At 42.0% G+C, this 16,728-nt stretch overlaps 1 protein-coding gene and 1 long non-coding RNA gene across 6 annotated transcripts in view; one reads left to right on the forward strand and one right to left on the reverse strand.

Moving 5' to 3' along the window:
* Nucleotides 1–16,728, forward strand: part of LOC108716062 (DNA (cytosine-5)-methyltransferase 3A) — a 128,858-nt gene that overhangs the window by 84,917 nt on the left and 27,213 nt on the right. Inside the window, exon 1 of one of the 4 annotated variants that reach the window (XM_041563657.1) lies at nt 10,362–10,477. The exons of 2 other annotated variants lie outside the window; for them this stretch is intronic. In XM_041563657.1, coding sequence (XP_041419591.1) covers nt 10,385–10,477 — 93 coding nt within the window. In that variant the 5' untranslated portion in view covers nt 10,362–10,384. Of the gene's footprint in view, nt 1–10,361; nt 10,478–15,311; nt 15,523–16,728 lie in introns of those variants that run through there. One more of the 4 variants, XM_041563658.1, reaches the window with a different exon arrangement.
* On the reverse strand, nt 3,893–9,748 carry LOC108716078. 2 transcript variants are annotated; one of them, XR_001935632.2, is made up of 4 exons: nt 9,564–9,748; nt 6,046–6,239; nt 5,829–5,923; nt 3,893–4,101 (listed from the first exon to the last, which is right to left on the reverse strand). It is a non-coding gene; the product is annotated as an uncharacterized LOC108716078 (long non-coding RNA). The 2 variants fall into 2 exon arrangements; XR_001935631.2 differs by having other exon boundaries at nt 9,501–9,748.

A 16,728-nucleotide genomic window follows, 5' to 3' on the forward strand; every position in this document is an offset into this window, starting at 1 on the left:
CACCAGATGGGCTGTGGCTTTTATTCCATATAAGGAAAAATTTTCAGTCACTTCGACTCAATGTATGTTTGGTGTGAAAAGCACAAATGGTTTAGTGTGAGGTTTTCTCCCCTAGTTTGGCACAAAGAATTGTGGCTTGTCTTTAGTAGAGAATTATTAGATCTCTTAAGTACTGGAAATAGTATGGATTCTATAGCAGAGAATGAGAGAGTTGTGCATACAGGGCTGGACATTCCATAAGCTCTTCTGTTCATACATTAAAAGCTCATTATGTCCTTTTCATTAGTGAGACTGGTAACATTTTCCCTCCTGATTTAAGTACAGTTATGTTACTGTTGCATGGCATATGCACACACACCATTTCTACAGGTCCCTGCTTGGCATGTGTCTTTGCATGGCTGTTTAATGGGCACAGATAATACATACATTATGATGAATGGGCACAGATAATACACATATAATACACAAAAGCCATGAATATCTTGTAAATTATATGCTTATAAACGGTGAGTAGTGATGTCATCAGTTATAAACGGGGAGTAGTGATGTAATTTCTGTCACATGACTCACTAAAATTTGTGTATTATAATTAATAAAGTACCCCCAGTTGTAAAATATGAGGATATTATAAGTTACCTCGGAGTTCCATGACCTGTATGAATATATATATATTTTTATATGGTCATGAAACTCCTCGGTAACTTATAATATCCTTATATTTTACAAGAGGGGGTACTTTATTCACTATATTATGATAAACAGGCACATTCACCAGTCTGAGCCCAGATACAAATAATGTTAATAATGTTTAATGCTACAGTGTTTGCCAGGACATCTAACAAAAGGCTCCTGCTTTTTGGCAGTTGGCATGATATTTATTGTGTTATTGTTTGGTAATGAGAGGACCCATATTTGCGCCATCACTAGCCAGTCCTATGACTCCCTCAGGCCTCTGGTAAACCAAGCTCTGACTTTACTAGTTTTTTCCCCTGATACTTTGGAAAGAAGCATCTATTCCCTACTCATTTCATCTTTGTCTCTGTATTTAGCTCCCATCTTGTCAAATTTCTCAACACTTGACTTTCTTGTTACGTCACTTTCCCTTTCTCAGGTCTCCATTAAAAACGTTTTACTTTTATAATAATTATAGGAAAATGCTTTCTAGGATTAAAGCAGATATTAGATTGAGTTTTATGCCAGAACAGAATGGGGGGGGGGGCTTTGTAATGGTGCAAAAGAGCTAAAGCAGGGTCCCATAACATGTGCTGGGAGGCCCCCTGCATGTTGCCCCAGTGCTGCACTTGATCTGCAAATCTCCATTTATATTACATGAAACAATCCTTGTTCATATGTTGATACTAAATGCTGACAGTGATATCATTTCAAAACAATTAACATACAAAGTCATACAGTATACAACTTGTTTGAATGGGTTTGCTCTTGTGCACTGTCTGTGACTAATACTTGGAAAACTCAGAAAAACCCAGAAAACTCTCCGGCCTGCCAGAGCCGAGAACTGCATATAAATGGTATCCGCATTATGGCACTATGAATAGGGATGCACAGAATCCAGGATTCAGTTTGGGATTTGGCCTTTTTCTTCTGAATTCAGATTTGGCTGAAATCGTGTGACTTTTTAGCACGAAACAATGAAGTAAAAAAAAAAAGTTTTCCCCTTCCCACCCCTAATTTGCATATGCAAATTAGGATTCGGTTTGGTATTCAGCCAAATCTTTCACAAGGATTCAGGGGTTCGGCCGAATCCAAAATATTGGATTCGGTGCATCCCTACTATGAAGGAAAAAGAAGGAATGGTCAATTTTAAGTCTTCATTATATATTTTTTTTTTATAGTTTTGGAATTATTTGCATTCTGGCTCTCTTCAGGGTATTGCACGAAACCCAGTACACATCAAAAAATCATTGAGACTTCTCCCATTGACTTATATGCAACCTCCACAGGTCGGAGAAGCCAGATTTTTAGATTCAGACTTTTCCATCCTCAGGGTTTAATAAATTACGAAAAATTTGTGATTTTTTTTTTTTTTAAAAGTCTGATTTTATAAAAGAAAAAAAATCATGAATTTTTCATGATTTTTGCATTCAGGGTTTATTTAGTAAATAACCCCCTTATTGTTATTGCTACTCTTTATTACTTTTTTCTAATTTTTATTACTCAGCTTTCTATTTGGGACTCTACTACTATGTTTCAGTCTCTTATTCAAATCAATGCATGGTTGCTAGGGGAATTTGGACCATAGCAACCAGATTGCTAAAAATGCAAACTTACATAGTTAACTATGCAACTATGTAAGATTGCTGAAATTGCAAACTGGAAAGTTGCTGAATACAAACCTAAATCACTTAAAAACCACAAATAATAAAAATGAAACCTGTATAAATTGTCAACCTCTACACCATACTAAAGTCAACTAAAAGGTGAACAACCCCCTTAAGGAGCCGGTTCGGTTCAGTATTCGGCAGAATCTTTCACGAAGGATTCGGGGGTAAAATAGTGGATTCGGTGCATCCCTAAAATATACACAACACAGTACATAGAGTGTATATAAGGATATATATAATGATATTGAGCTTAGTGCTATGTGGTAAGAGATACAGTACAGGAGGTCCCTGCCCAAAGCTGCGGCCATTATTTTAGTGGCACAATCACATAGCTCTAAATATTAGTATTTGTCAGTAAAATGTAAGTGGGGATTCTGTAGAGGACATGACATATAATAGATCTCTATAGGATTACTAGTCCAAATGTTTACTTGGCTTACTGTAGCTGTGTCTGTATAGGATCACTAGGCTTTCTCTACAAGTCTGTATAAGTGAATATTGGGCTGTATAGTTGCTTGACTTTCTGTACACAGGTCTGTATGTGTTTATTGGGCAATATATTTACTGGGCTTTTTGTACATAGGTCTGTAAGAAATTATTTCAAAAACAAGCATTTTATCTGGGAATCTAGTGACTTCTTTGTATGCCTTCATTTTTATTATCTAGTGCCAACACCAGTGGTACACTGAATAAAAGGGTAAATATCATGAAAATGAAAACGTCATGAGGTTCATCTCATAGAAATATGTATTTGCCTCTTAGCAAAGTATCTTTTATACTGGAGTCCGATTTTGATTGACAATTGGGCCAGTTGCGTGACGCTTATGTATAGACAATTACACAAAGCTGCATACAGAGAAACATATTGCGGAGAGGGGGGATACTGAAGAGTAACTTGATTTTTTTCAGAAAAAGGTAAAGAATTTTTTATTGGTTATAAACAGAGGTAAATTTATATGAGGCTCCCTCTGGGTGCATGGGATAGCATTCACTAGGGGCATTTTCTGACCAAAATAGTAGGGATGCACCAAATCCACTTTTTGGGATTCGGCCGAATTCCCGAATCCTTCATGAAAGATTCGCCGAATACCAAACTGAATCCTAATTTGCATATGCAAATTATGGGAGGGAAAATGTGGGGAAAACTGTTTTTACTTACTTGTTTTGTGACAAAAAGTCACGATTGCCCTTCCCGCCCCTAATTTACATATGCAAATTAGAATTCAGTTCGGCCATGCAAAAAGATTCGACCGACCGAATCCTGCTGAAAAAGGGCCGAATCACTAACTGAATCCTGGATTTGGTGCATCCCTACAAAATAGTATTGTTCCCCCCAACCAGTGAGGGCTATAATATCCCACACCTCTGGTGGGGGGGAACAATTTTGCTATGCTCAGTGAAGATTCAACCACCACTCCCAGTATTGCCTGAATGTTGCCAATTTAAAGAACATGATTTTTCTCCCTGAAGATTTTCTTTTCTCCCTTAGATGAGACACAAGGGCTCACAACCACAGTTGTAAATATGTAAAAATGATGCAGACATTGCACGACTTGACACCATTCATTATAGGTACTTGCATCCAAAGTTGAACTTTCCCTTTAAGTTCTATTTGCTGCGTTTCCTGCAGCTGTAATGTAACAAAAACATAAATCAGCAAACACCCCTGAGAAAGTTACCCTTTCCATCTAGCGTTGCTGTGGTGTTGCGAAAGCTTTGTCACATTGTAAATGACAGTGTGGTATCCTACCTCGTGTGTCTGTGGGAAGAAGTCAGAAAGGAAACCGTATTTTACTCTCAGGGCACACTGTCACATAAATGCCTTGGCTACACAAGCTGATGCAATGCCGTAACCAGAACTTAGAAAGTAGGCACAAAACCAATAGCACTAATTCCTATTCAAGTGTAAAGCTGGCCATACATACGGAGATCTGTTAGTTTGGCAAGGTCACTAAATGAGGGGATCTCTCCCCAATATGCACAAATTGAGGTGGTCGATATAGGGCTGATCCAATCATGCACCCAACAATCAGATCACAAAGAGGAGAATACGGGTTGTCAGATTGAGGGACGCATCAACTTTTAAACCTGCCTGATCAACATCTGGCCGACTTTTTATATTGATAATTGAAGCCCGTCAGAGGGCCCCCATACACTGCCCAATAACCTGCTGACGTAAAGGGGAACTATCGCCAAAATTAAAATTTAATATAAGCTTCAGCATACTGAAATAAGAAACTTTATAAATACAAATAATTAAAAATTCTGTACTGTGTCTGTAATAATGAAGTTCATCATCACTATTCCTCTCTGTGTCGGTTTCTCTTCATGCAGCAGTTGGGTGTCAGATATTCATTGACAGTTAGATCCAATATATATTATAGGAGTGCTCCCTCCTAGCAGATGTATTAGAGCTCACTCTATTAAACTCACCAAACATTATGTCTCTCTACATGCAGAATTTGTGCAAAAGGCAGTTATTTTGTTACATTTTGTTTGTACTGGAATCAGTTATTTGAGTGATCTCTAATTCATCTGTCAGTGAATATCTGACACCCAACTGCTGCATGAAGACAGAATGAAGAGAAACAGACGCTGAGAGAGGAATAGTGAAGATAAACTTGATTATTTCAGAAACGACAAAGAATATTTCATTGATTGTATTTATTTCAGTATGATGAAGCTTATACAGTATTAAAGGGGTGGTTCACCTTCAAACAACTAGTTGTTTTCAGATATATTACCAGAAATAACGACTTTTTCCAATGCCTTTCTACTTTCTATGTGTGACCGCTTTTCTAATAGTGAAGTGTAAAGTGTAATTTTTCACCTTCTGAAGCAGCTCTGGGAGGGGGGTTGCTGACAATGTAAACTTTTCTAAACTGATACATTTAATTGATACATTTCTTGTGTATTTCCCCGCTGAGCAGAGTTACATTACAGGCAGCTGTTAGAATTGGTACAGTAGTTGCTTATAGTCCAGAGATACTGCTGAGAAATGGATCAACTAAATGTTGCAAAATTGTAACAGTTTAGAGTCTGCACCTGAATTACTGAGCTGTCAGACTGAAACGCCAGAGACAGGAACATTCAACTTTAACTTTTTTTTGGAAAAACAGTAAAAAAGAAATAATGGAAAAAAGTCTTTATTTCTGGGGAACAATCTAAAAACTGAAGTGTTTGGAAGGTGAACAACCCCTTTGTATGGGACCTTAAGTCACAATCTGCATCTGTTTATTTGTTAGGCTCCCCCCAGTGATTATAATACCTAAAACTCAAACGCTAGACAGCTGCACTGGACCATGATTCTGTAGTAGGGAGCTGTACTGCCATCTTACTACTGGTTCTTGCAATCCTCACTGCTGCCCTGACAATGTCTATAACAGGATATTTTTTTATGGGTCTTTGCCCTGAGACCAAAATGTTTTACTTATTTCATGTAAATATGTATCTACACACTAGGCAAAGAAAAGAATTCTCATTTACCTTAAAAGATCCGAATGCAAATACTGAAGTGCATGTGAATTAAATGTGGTGAGTAACAGACAGTTTTACCCCAGCAGGCGAATGAATCAATAAGCCTGTAAAAGAGAGGGAATGAAATCAAACAAAGCAAGGGATCAAGCAGACATGCAATATTAATGTCCATGTGTATTCCAGCTAATAAGCCTCATTCTCACTGCTGCACTCTAGTTCCACTCACTAGTGTCATTTGTCCCAAAGTGCCACACCAGCTCAGAGTTCACTCGTGTCTACGGACGCGGAACGGCGCAACTTTGGTCCACCGAGCCAACAAACTGAATAGGTGGGAAAAGTACAGCGTATCAATGGAGCATTCGATGTGGATTAAACGAAGCGTACAATTAACAGTTTTCCCCAAGAGAAAAATCAATAACCCTGTAAAAGAGAAGGGAATGAAATTAGAGCGAGCAAAGGTCAAGCAAACATTCAATATTCTTTCCATAACTTAGAAGAGCAGCTCACAAACTCTGGTAAAGTAGGCAGAGACCAAATCCACAGCTTAATTCTGGATCATTCGCATAACATTCAGCTCAACAACGAAACAAATCCTAACCCTAATTTGCTTATTCAGACCTGAGAAAAATGCAAGAAAAATATTGCATTACTTAAAATAATTGCCTTGAGCTATATATTGGTATCATGTGACACACACACACACTTTCTTTTTCTCCTATAGTGAGGTGTGTTGAACCTGGTAGTCAGTAAAGACATTTTTTGGTGCATGGAATTAAACAGAATATTTTTTAATCAATGCAAAAGGCAAAAATACGTATTTTAACAACAACTACTACAGTACTGGTCTGGCTGATGAATTTCCCTTTAAATTAACGGAAATGATGCCCATAGACTTGTATGGCGTCGTGAGTCAAAAAAAAGACTTTAATGGGCGTCCACGACATTTCGCCGGCAGAAAATTTTTGGGGAGAAATGAACCGGGTCAAATTCGCCCAAGCCTAGTAGAGAGGGAAATTATGAGACAATTTGCAATTGGTTTATTTGTGGTTTTGACTTAGTGTTTTATTCAGCAGCTCTCCAGTTTGCAAAGTCAGCAATCTGGTTACTAGGGTTCAAATTACCCTAGCAACCATGCATTGATTTATACAACAGACTGGAATATGAATAGGAGAGGACCTGAATTGAAAGATCAGTAATATAAAGTATCATTAACAATACATGTGTAGCCTTACTGAGCATTTGTTTTTTAGGAGTCAGCGACGCCCATTTGAAAGCTGCAAAGTCAAATAACTATAAAACTATATAAAATAAATAATGAAAACCGACTGAAAAGTTGGTTAAAATTGGCAGTTTTGGAACATACTAAAAGTTACCTTAAAGGCATTGTTCACCTTCCAAACACTTTTTTCAGTTCAGTTGTTTTTAGATTCTTCCCCAGAAATAAAGACTTTTTTCAGTTACTTTCCATTATCTAAGTTTAAACTTTAATGTTGGTGTCTCTGGTGTTTGAGTCTGGCATCTCAGTAATTCAGGTGCAGACTCTGAACTGTTACAATTTTGCAACATTTTGGGGCATATTTATCAAGGGTTGAATTCGAATTGAAAAAAAAACGTAGAAATTCAAAAAGACCAACCGAAATCGAAGTTTGTTTGTTTTTTTTTTTGGTCGAATAGGTCCGTATTCAGCTGAATTAGAATCGTATGAATCAAAGGAATATCACATTTGATTCAAAGTTTTTCCCACAAAAAAAAACTTTTTTAAAGTCCACCAATTGACTCCAAATAGGTTCTAGGAGGTCCCCCATAGGCTAAAACAGCAATTCGGCAGATTTTAGATGGAGAAAGGTTGAAGTTGAATTTTTTTAAAGACAGTACATGATAAATTTTGATATTCGAATTTGGACTATTCCCTAGTTGAGATACACAAGAAATAGCTTGAAAGTCTAATTTTTTCATTTGAAAATTCACCTCGACCTTTGATAAATCTGCCCCTTAGTTGGTCCATTTCTCAGCAACATCTCTGGAATAGAATTGCAACTATTGTATCAATTCTAACAACTGCCTTTAAAGGGATCCTGTCATGGGAAAACATGTTTTTTTCAACAATAGTGCTGCTCCAGCAGAATTCTGCACTGAAATCCATTTCTCAAAAGAGCAAACAGATTTTTTTATATTCAATTTTGAAATCTGACATGGGGCTAGACATATTGTCGGTTTCCCAGCTGCCCCTGGTCATGTGACTTGTGCCTCTTTAGGAGAGAAATGCTTTCTGGCAGGCTGCTGTTTTTCCTTCTCAATGTAACTGAATGTGTCTCAGTGGGACCTGGATTTTACTATTGAGTGCTGTTCTTAGATCTACCAGGCAGCTGTTATCTTGTGTTAGGGAGCTGTTATCTGGTTACCTTCCCATTGTTCTGTTGTTAGGCTGCTGGGGGGGGGGAAGGGAGGGGGTGATATCAGTCCAACTTGCAGTACAGCAGTAAAGAGTGACTGAAGTTTATCAGAGCACAAGTCACATGAATGGGGGCAGCTGGGAAACTCACAATAGGTCTAGCCCCATGTCAGATTTCAAAATTGAATATAAATAATCTGTTTGCTCTTTTGAGAAATGGATTTCAGTGCAGAAATCTGCTGGAGCAGCACTATTAACTGATTCATTTTGAAAAAATTTTCTTTTCCCATGACAGTATCCCTTTAATGAAAACCAGAGATTCTGCTCAGCAGGGACAAACATAACAAATGTATCAACTAAATGTATCGATTTAGAACAATTTACAGGGTCGGCGACCCCCCCCCCCTTCCCAGGGCTGCTTCAGAAGGTGAAAAATGACACTTTGCACGTCAATATTAGAAAAATGGTGACACATAATAAATAGAAAATCATTGGAAAAAGTTATTTCTGGTGATGTGAAAGAAACTGGTTGTTTGAAGGTGAAGCGCCCCTTTATCTGCCCCCAGGAGTGTCACAGTGCCCCCCAAAACAGAACAATCTGTCACCTGCACCTTAACACTGGCCCCCCAGCTAATTGTCAATCACTTCAGTTTCAACATTGAATATCCGGTTTTGTTCTTTTCTGTTCCACTTCTGTCCCTTCTCTGGTCAGTGTTTCCTAATAACAAAATCTAATGTTGTTTTAGCCCAGAACCCAGAGAGCAACAGGCAGTCCAGCAATAAGAACAATTTCTCTCCCAGGAGCCCAGTTAGATTTAGGCCTGTGGGACTCAGGGGTTGGGCCAGTCACCATAGCAACACATAGGATAGAGGTGGGGAGAGACAGGCACCAATCAGAGATGCCAGAGCACGTGTCCTGTCTGTATCTGCCCCAGGCACAGGGTTCCAATGCTTTCCTATGATAGGCCATTTGGGCCATTTTGTGGGCCCCCAAGACAAGCAGGGACAGGCAACATGGGGCCACTTTACCAAGATACCGAGCTGTTGGCACGTGAGGGCAGATCTACTCTATGGAGACACAGCGCTGTTGCCATGGTTACCTAGGGCCAAGGGCCTCCCATTATGTGACTGGGTCTATTCAAAGAAAACCAACATTAATTGTCAGTTCTTGGGACTTAAAAAGGTGAAAATGTGAGAACGGGTTCAGATATTGGAATATAAACTGAATGTTCCGCAATACTGAGAGGAATCTGTCGGGAAACACCGAATACACCGCGACTTCACCTCACCTATAATTCTTCTTTCTCACGCAGCCATACTGATAACAAACACATAGTTCTTCAGTCTCTCACCATAATGACTAGTTCTTACTGACGCTCCTGTCCCTGCGTCACTCTTCTCTCACACGCAAACTTCAACAGCGCGGGAAGGGAAGCTGCAGCTGATTGGACAGAGATGGGACGAGTGGAAAGCTGATTGGACAGTAGTAACATAGACCGTTTATTATTGGTCGGTAGGCGGGATATCTACAGGTCAGCCGATAGGTCAGTGAGGAGAAAAAAATGAGCGGCAAGTTCTTCATGAAGGAAAAACATAGGTCTAAATAATCGGTTAAGGGTTGATGCAGCTCATTGGTCAATTACAGATAGTGCACCTTCAGCTGATTGGTCGGTGGGAAGTACGATTGCTAGATTGGGCGGGAAGCGCACGGGTAGTCAGTTGTGAGCAAGTTCTTGAGTGAAACTAATAAAATGGCGCGGGTTTGTGAGGTATTATGGTCTGTGGCGCCTCCGCACATACACAAGCGAATGAGAGAATGTACCGTTGTGTATAAGCGTCACAATCATCAGGCTTGTGGGAGTTGTAGTTTGACAACACTTCTAGGATCTTCCCTTTCTCACTCACTGTGTCCCCCACTCCAGAGCCCCTGCTGGGAATACTGAGGCCCAGTCAAGCTTATTCATTGGGTAAAACTTGAGCATATAATGAAGGCTGTTAGGAATTCAAACGGGCAGCACTCCATATAATAAAAGCCTTTATTTTTCACATGCAGGGCAACAGCAGAGCAACGTTTCGAGCCGCCTGGCTCTTTATCAAGCTTCTTATAGAGCCAGGCAGCTCGAAACGTTGCTCTGCTGTTGCCCTGCATGTGAAAAATAAAGGCTTTTATTTTATGGAGTGCTGCCCGTTTGAATTCCTAACAAATATCGTATTCGTGTGGAAGGACACGTGGGAAAAGTGCACCCGTGAACAAAGTTGCAGACAAGTGAGTGCGACCTAATTGATTTCAATTCATATAATGAAGGCTGGGAAAGGTTTCAGTCAATGCCCAGTCACAGGCCTCAGACACTTCAGCATTAGAAAACAGCAAGTCTTTTATTTCAGAATTCTTGGTTTTTACTCAAATCCCAAAGGCTTTCAATGCACAGACTTGTGCCCCTGACAGACGCCTTCTGTGAAACACATTGGGATTTCCTCATAAATAAACCTATTAAATATAAAGTGCTATTTCCTAACACTAGCGTCTGCTCCTCTGTTTTCTGACGTTCTCTAGTCTCTACATTATGGGCTCTGAGGTAATTACACACAGTGAGCAGCTTTATACAATCTCTATATGTTGTGCCAAACAGATATATATATATATATAAGCAACACAAGCACCTGCCCTCCTCTCCCTAATTCTGTCACCTCCTCCTCCCCAGCGCTGCTCATTAATCACTTCTATTCTTATTGTCTCAATACAAACACTCACAATACTGTATGTTGTGTAACTTGTGTGCCCCCCGCATTATCCACCAGCACTGAATGTAACCTGAGCCCATTCATACCCACTTTCTGCCCCACGTACCCATCTGGCACTATGAATATATTTCATGGGAATGTCATAGGGACCTTAGATTGTAAGCTCACTGGGGCAGGGACTGATGGGAATGTGATAGGGACCTTAGATTGTAAACTCACTGGGGCAGGGACTGATGGGAATATGATAGGGACCTTAGATTGTAAGCTCACTGGGAAAGGGACTGATGGGAATATGATAGGGGCCTTAGATTGTAAGCTCACTGGGGCAGGGACTGATGGGAATATGATAGGGACCTTAGATTGTAAACTCACTGGGACAGGCTCTGATGGGAATGTGATAGAGACCTTAGATTGTAAGCTCACTGGGACAGGGACTGATGGGAATGTGATAGGGACCTTAGATTGTAAGCTCACTGGGGCAGGGACTGATGGGAATGTGATAGGGACCTTAGATTGTAAACTCACTGGGGCAGGGACTGATGGGAATGTGATAGGGACCTTAGATTGTAAGCTCACTGGGGAAGGGACTGATGGGAATGTGATAGGGACCTTAGATTGTAAGCTCACTGGGACAGGGACTGATGGGAATGTGATAGGGACCTTAGATTGTAAGCTCACTGGGAAAGGGACTGATGGGAATATGATAGGGGCCTTAGATTGTAAGCTCACTGGGGCAGGGACTGATGGGAATATGATAGGGACCTTAGATTGTAAACTCACTGGGACAGGCTCTGATGGGAATGTGATAGAGACCTTAGATTGTAAGCTCACTGGGACAGGGACTGATGGGAATGTGATAGGGACCTTAGATTGTAAGCTCACTGGGGCAGGGACTGATGGGAATGTGATAGGGACCTTAGATTGTAAACTCACTGGGGCAGGGACTGATGGGAATGTGATAGGGACCTTAGATTGTAAACTCACTGTGAAAGGGACTGATGGGAATATGATAGGGACCTTAGATTGTAATCTCACTGGGACAGGGACTGATGGGAATGTGATAGGGACCTTAGATTGTAAGCTCACTGGGGCAGGGACTGATGGGAATGTGATAGGGACCTTAGATTGTAAACTCACTGTGAAAGGGACTGATGGGAATATGATAGGGACCTTAGATTGTAAACTCACTGGGACAGGGACTGATGGGAATGTGATAGGGACCTTAGATTGTAATCTCACTGGGACAGGCTCTGATGGGAATGTGATAGAGACCTTAGATTGTAAACTCACTGGGACAGGGACTGATGGGAATGTGATAGGGACCTTAGATTGTAAACTCACTGGGGCAGGGACTGATGGGAATGTGATAGGGACCTTAGATTGTAAGATCACTGGGGCAGGGACTGATGAGAATGTGATAGGGACCTTAGATTGTAAGCTCACTGGGGCAGGGACTGATGGGAATGTGATAGGGACCTTAGATTGTAAACTCACTGTGAAAGGGACTGATGGGAATATGATAGGGACCTTAGATTGTAAGCTCACTAGGACAGGGACTGATGGGAATGTGATAGGGACCTTAGATTGTAAGCTCACTGGGGCAGGGACTGATGGGAATGTGATAGGGACCTTAGATTGTAAACTCACTGTGAAAGGGACTGATGGGAATATGATAGGGACCTTAGATTGTAATCTCACTGGGACAGGCTCTGATGGGAATGTGATAGAGACCTTAGATTGTAAGATCACTGGGACAGGGACTGATGGGAATGTGATGGGGACCTTAGATTGTAAGCTCACTGGGGCAGGGACTGATGGGAATGTGATAGGGACCTTAGATTGTAAGATCACTGGGGCAGGGACTGATGAGAATGTGATAGGGACCTTAGATTGTAAACTCACTGGGGCAGGGACTGATGGGAATGTGATAGGGACCTTAGATTGTAAGATCACTGGGGCAGGGACTGATGGGAATGTGATAGGGACCTTAGATTGTAAACTCACTGGGGCAGGGACTGATGGGAATGTGATAGGGACCTTAGATTGTAAGCTCACTGGGGCAGGGACTGATGGGAATGTGATAGGGACCTTAGATTGTAAGCTCACTGGGAAAGGGACTGATGAGAATGTGATAGGGACCTTAGATTGTAAGCTCACTGGGACAGGGACTGATGAGAATGTGATAGGGACCTTAGATTGTAAGCTCACTGGGACAGGGACTGATGGGAATGTGATAGGGACCTTAGATTGTAAGATCACTGGGGCAGGGACTGATGGGAATGTGATAGGGACCTTAGATTGTAAGCTCACTGGGACAGGCACTGATGGGAATGTGATAGGGACCTTAGATTGTAAGCTCACTGGGACAGGCACTGATGGGAATGTGATAGGGACCTTAGATTGTAAGCTCACTGGGGCAGGGACTGATGGGAATGTGATAGGGACCTTAGATTGTAAGCTCACTGGGACAGGGACTGATGAGAATGTGATAGGGACCTTAGATTGTAAACTCACTGGGACAGGGACTGATGGGAATGTGATAGGGACCTTAGATTGTAAACTCACTGGGGCAGGGACTGATGGGAATGTGATAGGGACCTTAGATTGTAAACTCACTGGGGCAGGGACTGATGGGAATGTGATAGGGACCTTAAGGTGGCCATACACGGATAGATCCGCTCGTTTGGCGATGTCGCCAAACGAGCGGATCTCCCTCCGATATGCCCACCTTGAGGTGGGCAATATCGGGCTGATCCGATCGTGGGCCCTAGGGCCCAACGATCGGATCCTAGCGTTCACCAAACGGGCGGTCGGATCGCGGGACCGCATCAACGAACAGATGCGGCCGCGATCCGACGGGATTTTTAATCCCATCCGATCGATATCTGGCCGACTTTCGGCCAGATCTCGATCGGGGAAGCCCGTCGGGGGCCCCCATACATGGGCCAATAAGCTGCCGACACGGTCTGTCGGCAGCTTTTATCGGCCCGTGTATGGCCACCTTTAGATTGTAAGCTCACTGGGGCAGGGACTGATGGGAATGTGATAGGGACCTTAGATTGTAAGCTCACTGGGACAGGGACTGATGAGAATGTGATAGGGACCTTAGATTGTAAGCTCACTGGGACAGGGACTGATGAGAATTTGATAGGGACCTTAGATTGTAAGCTCACTGGGACAGGGACTGATGGGAATGTGATAGGGACCTTAGATTGTAAGCTCACTGGGACAGGGACTGATGGGAATGTGATAGGGACCTTAGATTGTAAGCTCACTGGGGCAGGGACTGATGGGAATGTGATAGGGACCTTAGATTGTAAGCTCACTGGGACAGGGACTGATGGGAATGTGATAGGTAAGAGGGACATGGGGGGATGGAGTGTTGTAGCCACAATTCATTCTCCTGATTTGCACAGCCAAAAGGATAAGGGCCTTGTGATTGGGGGACACCCCCCCCAGGTCTAGAATTTGCAGTGAGCATAGACTAGGGGGCAGCACTGAGCAACTACACCCTCAGTAAATTCCAGATAATCTAATAATATAAAACAGCACAAATAAATAAATGTGGGAGTGTTTAACACTGAGCCAGACCAAGTTGCCACGGTGATTAGGGACACACAGTCAGATGTTTCCAGTAACGGTTAGGGGGTTATTTACTAAACCTTCTTTTCTGCTCGAGGTTTTCTGGGCAAAAACTTGAATTTTTAGAGAAACAAAAACCCTCAAATTTTTACGCTGAAGCTCCTAAAAGTCTGAGTCTGAAACCAACTAAATTTAGAAGCTGCCGAGGTTGTGTAGAAATCAATGGCAGATGTCCCTGTTACAATTTAAACATATCGGGCTCTACGTTGGGTGTCGTCCGATAATCCAGAAATAACCCAGAAAAACTGCTCCGTTTTATGGAGTCTTTTCCCGACCTCACTTTTTCTAGTTATTTTATTGATAAATAAGATCAAATCGTGGATGGGCGTTTGGTCGAGCTTGGTTTAATAAATACATGAGATAAATTGGAGTTTTAGTAAATAACCCCGTTAGAGTGGGATTCAGGGGCGCACATACCATCTGTATAGACCCCCGCAGCCCCTCACATGATTTTATTTTAAATAAAAAGAATACTCTTTTGCAATCCCTGCAGCATTCCCTTTTATTCAGCCAATCGTCTGCTTGGGGACACTAAACCATCCAGATCTCAGGGGATTGTGGGATTTGTAGTTCAGGGGGGGTCTGCCTCTAAGCTTCTTCCCATTAACACTTTCCCTTCCTTTATCATCAAAGAGAGTTGGGAGGGGCAGTCGTGGGGGAGGAATCAAGCAGTTAAGGGTGCTGAGAAACTGGGGACCCCCCCCTCCTGTGCTGATTGGCTGAGCTGTGTGCCCTGCACTGGCTGCTGAGGGGTGAGTGGGAGGGGCTAAGTGGGAGATCTCTGGGAGGTACAGAGGGGCCCCATTATTGTAGCAGAAGTTCCTGGCACTTTGCAGCCTGACCTGCTCCCAGATGAAGAGACTGAAGAGGAGGAGGAGGAGGAATGTTACTTGTACAAGAGGCACGCTGCGCAGGAGGGCCCCACAGGTACAGTAAAGGGGCAGCCCCCAGCACTATACCCCTAGGGATAAGATGGTATGGCTGACATAGAACAGGGATTTGGGTATGATCGCTGGCTGCACACGGGGAGCCACATGCTAAAATCATACCCAGAAAAAGGATTAGTTGCTGCAGCCTGCACTGCTTTCTCTCCTGCTGTGCAACATTTAGCTGAACCAATCAGCCGGCAGCATGGGAGCCTCACATGCAGTGGCTATGACTGGAGCAAGGTGGCAACTCTCACTGCTGCCCTCCAGCTATAGTTTTCTGCATTGCTGGGAGTTAATGTTGAACAACAGCTAAATCCAGAATACAGGAATAAATGCACTGAATTTCTGATCTAGAACTCACTCACGAGACCTGTAGTTCTGCTACACTGGCAGTATCACAATTACCCTGGAATCATAGAGGAACTGGGGGGCACTAATCTCTTACTTATACGTCTCCTGGTGTGGCCCCTGTGCACGATTCTCTAGGGCCACTCCCATGAGCCTCTGTGCTCCCCAGGGAATGAGAGGATTTCTCATAATGGGATTAAAGGGGTGGTTCACCTTTGAGGTCATTTTTAGTATGTTGCAAAATGTCCATTTCCTATCAACTTTGCAATTGGTCTTCATTATTTATATGTTATAATGTTTGAGTTCTTTGACTTTTTCTTTTGACTCTTTCCAGCTTTTAAATGGTAGGGTCACTGACCCCATCTAAAAAACGAATGTTCCGTAAGACAACAATTTCTTTGTTATTGCTACTTTTAATTACTCATCTTTCTATCCAGGCTCTGTCCTATTCATATTCCAGTCTCTTATTCAAATCAGTGTATGGTTGCTAGGGTAATTTGGACCCTAGCAACCAGACGGCTCAAACTGCAGAGCTGCTGAATAAAAAGCTAAATAAGTAAAAAACCACAAATAATAAAAAATGAAAACCAATAGCAAATTGTCTCAGAATATCCCTCTGTACATCATACTAATAGTTCAATAAAAGGTGAACAACCCCTTTAAAGTAACGAAGCAGATACTGGGGGCTTAGTGCCCCCTCCTAATGGCAAATTTATTTCTCGTCTCTAAGCCCCGGGGGCAGAATTCCTTTGTCGGTGGGCAGGGGACACATCGGGACATTTTCAGATAATTTTCAAATCTTCAGAATTTAACTATTTTTCCTGTTTAATTTTCTGCTTCTTATGTGAAATGTAAA

Source organism: Xenopus laevis, chromosome 5L (genome assembly GCF_017654675.1).
Source record: "Xenopus laevis strain J_2021 chromosome 5L, Xenopus_laevis_v10.1, whole genome shotgun sequence".
In the NCBI taxonomy this organism is placed as follows: Eukaryota; Metazoa; Chordata; class Amphibia; order Anura; family Pipidae; genus Xenopus; species Xenopus laevis.